Here is a 2,961-nt window from a genome sequence, read left to right as displayed (position 1 = left end):
ACCCCGCGGTACGTACGCTCCCCGCGCTGTATGCTCCCCTGTGGTTACAAAGCGGTTCTTGCCAGAACTGCAGCTCTGCAGCGCGGGGTGGCTGCGTGTCTGCGCTGTGCTCTCCGTACGAAGAGGTGCCTGGAGCCATATCGCCAAAATAGACCTTTTTTTAAAAAAAAAAATTGAAGCTTTGCAAAGATGAACAGTTTACTCCTAAACATTTCATTGTTGGCAGTAGTCTCGAAAGCTTAGTGACTGCTCTGCATCATGATGCCTCTTATACTAAGTTGTATTTCTAATCCTGAATTACTGAATAAAATATATTAGGTATGTATGTATTTTTTTCTTTTTTTCTTCCTTTATAGGAGATATTTTAAACCTACAGGTCTATTATCCTTGGGAGTTCCTTTCCAGCTCTCCTTGCAGAACAGTTGTTTTCCCCTTAATGACATCTGGAGTTAGCTACTGGGTGATCAAGTCTTTGCAGCAGCTGGACATATGTTCAAGTTGCATCAACAGCTACACCCTTCTTGTATCACCTCGCCTTCTCTTTACAATCTTTTCTTTCATACTCGACTATAGTGTTTACCGATTAGCTCCTTTCTGGGAAGCAGATCCGTGGAAAGCGCTGGTACTTCTTGCCGGATCGTATGTCACTCTGGTATTTTACACAAGAACATTTACCAACACGCTTGAAGGACTGCTCTTTGCTCTTCTGATGGTATTGGTTTCCCCAAGAAAGTCTGGTGGCAGCTTAGTGGAGCCTACAAGGAGTCCTCTCATAGGTATTGTAACGACTGCTGGGTTTTTCAACAGGCCAACCTTCTTGGCATTTGCTCTAATGCCCCTGCTTTACTGGGCAGGTTTAATTGCCGACTCTCAAAAGAGCATTAAAAATCTCATAAACCACTTTTTGAAGTTTGTCCTATGTGCATGTTTTACTGCTATTGTTTTCATAACAGCTGACACCTTCTATTTTACCTCCATGGGTTTAGAGAACCTCTACAGCATTAAAAAAAGCAGCCTATTTGATGTAATAGCTCAATTAAATGAGAGAATGATAGTAACCCCTTTAAATTTTGTCAGCTATAATCTTAATCCGCATAATCTTGCACTGCATGGAAGTCACCCACGAGTTACACATTTTATCATCAATGGAATAATGCTCTTTGGGATCTTACATATTCTGGCCATCAGTGCTGGTTTTAACATGTTAAAGAAATCTATCTGTCAATTAACATGGGTCAGATCACATTACCATGGGTTATCGGGGCCATTAGTGCATTCTGAGGGCAATCCAACGTTACTACTGTTTTATTTTGTTCCTTTGGCATTTCTCTCCCTGTTCAGTCACCAAGAACCTCGGTTTCTCATTCCTCTCATCTTGCCATTAGTCCTGTTCAGCACGTCACAGAATAGAGCTGCAAAGTGGAAACACGTCATTATTATTTTCAATGTTCTCGGGGCTCTGCTGTTTGGGTGCTTACACCAGGGAGGCCTGATACCATGCTTGTTTCACTTGGAGCAACTCATGCATTCTCCGCAGTCCTCAAACCATCCAAGACACTATGTGCTACTCTTTGCTCACACCTACATGCCTCCTAGGTCTCTGCTTAATATCAAGAAGACAAACACACATATAGAAGTCATTGATATGGCTGGGTCTGGGGAAGAAAACCTCTGCCAAACAGTAGGGCAGCAAACAAACAACTTCACCTGCAATGACTGTCATGTTTTTGTTATAATCCCTGGTACAGTCAGAGCCACCGTTACAAAATGTGGCGTCTCGTTCAAGAATGAGACTTTGATATTTCCACACTTATCAATGGAAGACCCACCACAAATACCCTCCCTATTCAGTGGAAACTGGAGAAGTCAGTTAGGACTATACATCCTTCAGCTAGACAAGAGATCAGCAGAGCCTTTCGATTTCAGGAGAACAATCTTTTAGTTTTTCACTTCACTTGGGCACTGCCCAAAGGTGCTGCGAGACCTTCCTCTTCACACATCCACCTGCAGGACAAGCAGTGGCACTGGGAACTCTCCTGATTCTCTTTATTCCCTTTCTTTGACTCTTACACTCACTAGTATAGACAGTTCTGGATGGAACCTGCTTAAAATGTGAGCTATTCAGCCCCTGCGGTGTTTCATGTGAACTTGGGTCATTTTCCTGGTGAGGGAGGATGAAATCAGAGCCCACCAAACTGTGATTCAAGCTTAGCTCTTCCCATGTGAGATTTAGTTTTGAAAGTTCTTATAATCTCTGACAGAGGGTGTGTGGATTGTGTGGGTTTTACTGACAATAGGCTTTAACTCAGCTGCTGGAGAGAGGTTACAGGGCTAGACAAAAGCTGGTCTGACTCAGTAAGGTTTTATTTTTATGCTCTTAAAAATTCAGAGCCTACTCTCAGTCATTAGATTACAATCACAGTACAGGCACCAGTGCTGTAACACTGTCTTGGGTGGCTCCGTCTTGAAAAATCCCCAGCATTGATGTGACAGAAGCTGATTTAGAAGATGGAAGATGCGTCAGTGTAAGTACTTGTGCTAAATCCTCAAATCCAAGCTTCGCCTGTGTAGCATTTCTTGCCACAGCTCCGTTCCTGCAGACGTGCTACACACACGTTACGTACAGCAGCTTGAGAATGCTGCACTTCGCTGGCGTTACGCCCGTCTGTTGGTTCATCACTGCACACGGGGCAGTCCTGGCCTGGGGCGCTCCCGCTGCTCGTCACCCAGCTTTCACCGCTCTCTCGTGATGCTCTAGCACCGGCAGTGGTGGGCAGCAGCCCCCGCGCTGAGCCGGTTCAGGAAACAGGCATTTGATCCTGTGTGTAAGTTTGACCAGATGGATCTCCAAACTGGCTTACTGCAGGGTTAGAGACCCACCAGTTCCGCTGCAGGGGAGCATCTGAGGATCTGAGGGAGGAGCTACATCCTCCCCATTGAATCAGCTTAGTGAAAATGAAA

At 44.8% G+C, this 2,961-nt stretch overlaps 1 protein-coding gene across 1 annotated transcript; it reads left to right on the top strand.

Annotated features, from left to right (window-relative positions):
* The first annotated feature begins 361 nt into the window (after positions 1-361).
* On the top strand, positions 362-1,942 carry PIGZ (phosphatidylinositol glycan anchor biosynthesis class Z (Gwada blood group)). The gene has a single exon (XM_010169236.2). It carries the CDS (start codon positions 437-439, stop codon positions 1,940-1,942), a length of 1,506 nt encoding a protein of 501 aa, XP_010167538.2. The 5' UTR covers positions 362-436.
* Positions 1,943-2,961: the final 1,019 nt, after the last annotated feature.

This window comes from Antrostomus carolinensis, unplaced genomic scaffold (genome assembly GCF_000700745.2).
Source record: "Antrostomus carolinensis isolate BGI_N321 unplaced genomic scaffold, ASM70074v2 Scaffold53615, whole genome shotgun sequence".
NCBI classification, from domain to species: domain Eukaryota; kingdom Metazoa; phylum Chordata; class Aves; order Caprimulgiformes; family Caprimulgidae; genus Antrostomus; species Antrostomus carolinensis.
Note: the sequence above shows the minus strand (reverse complement) of the source record. Positions and strands in the feature narration are given on the sequence as shown.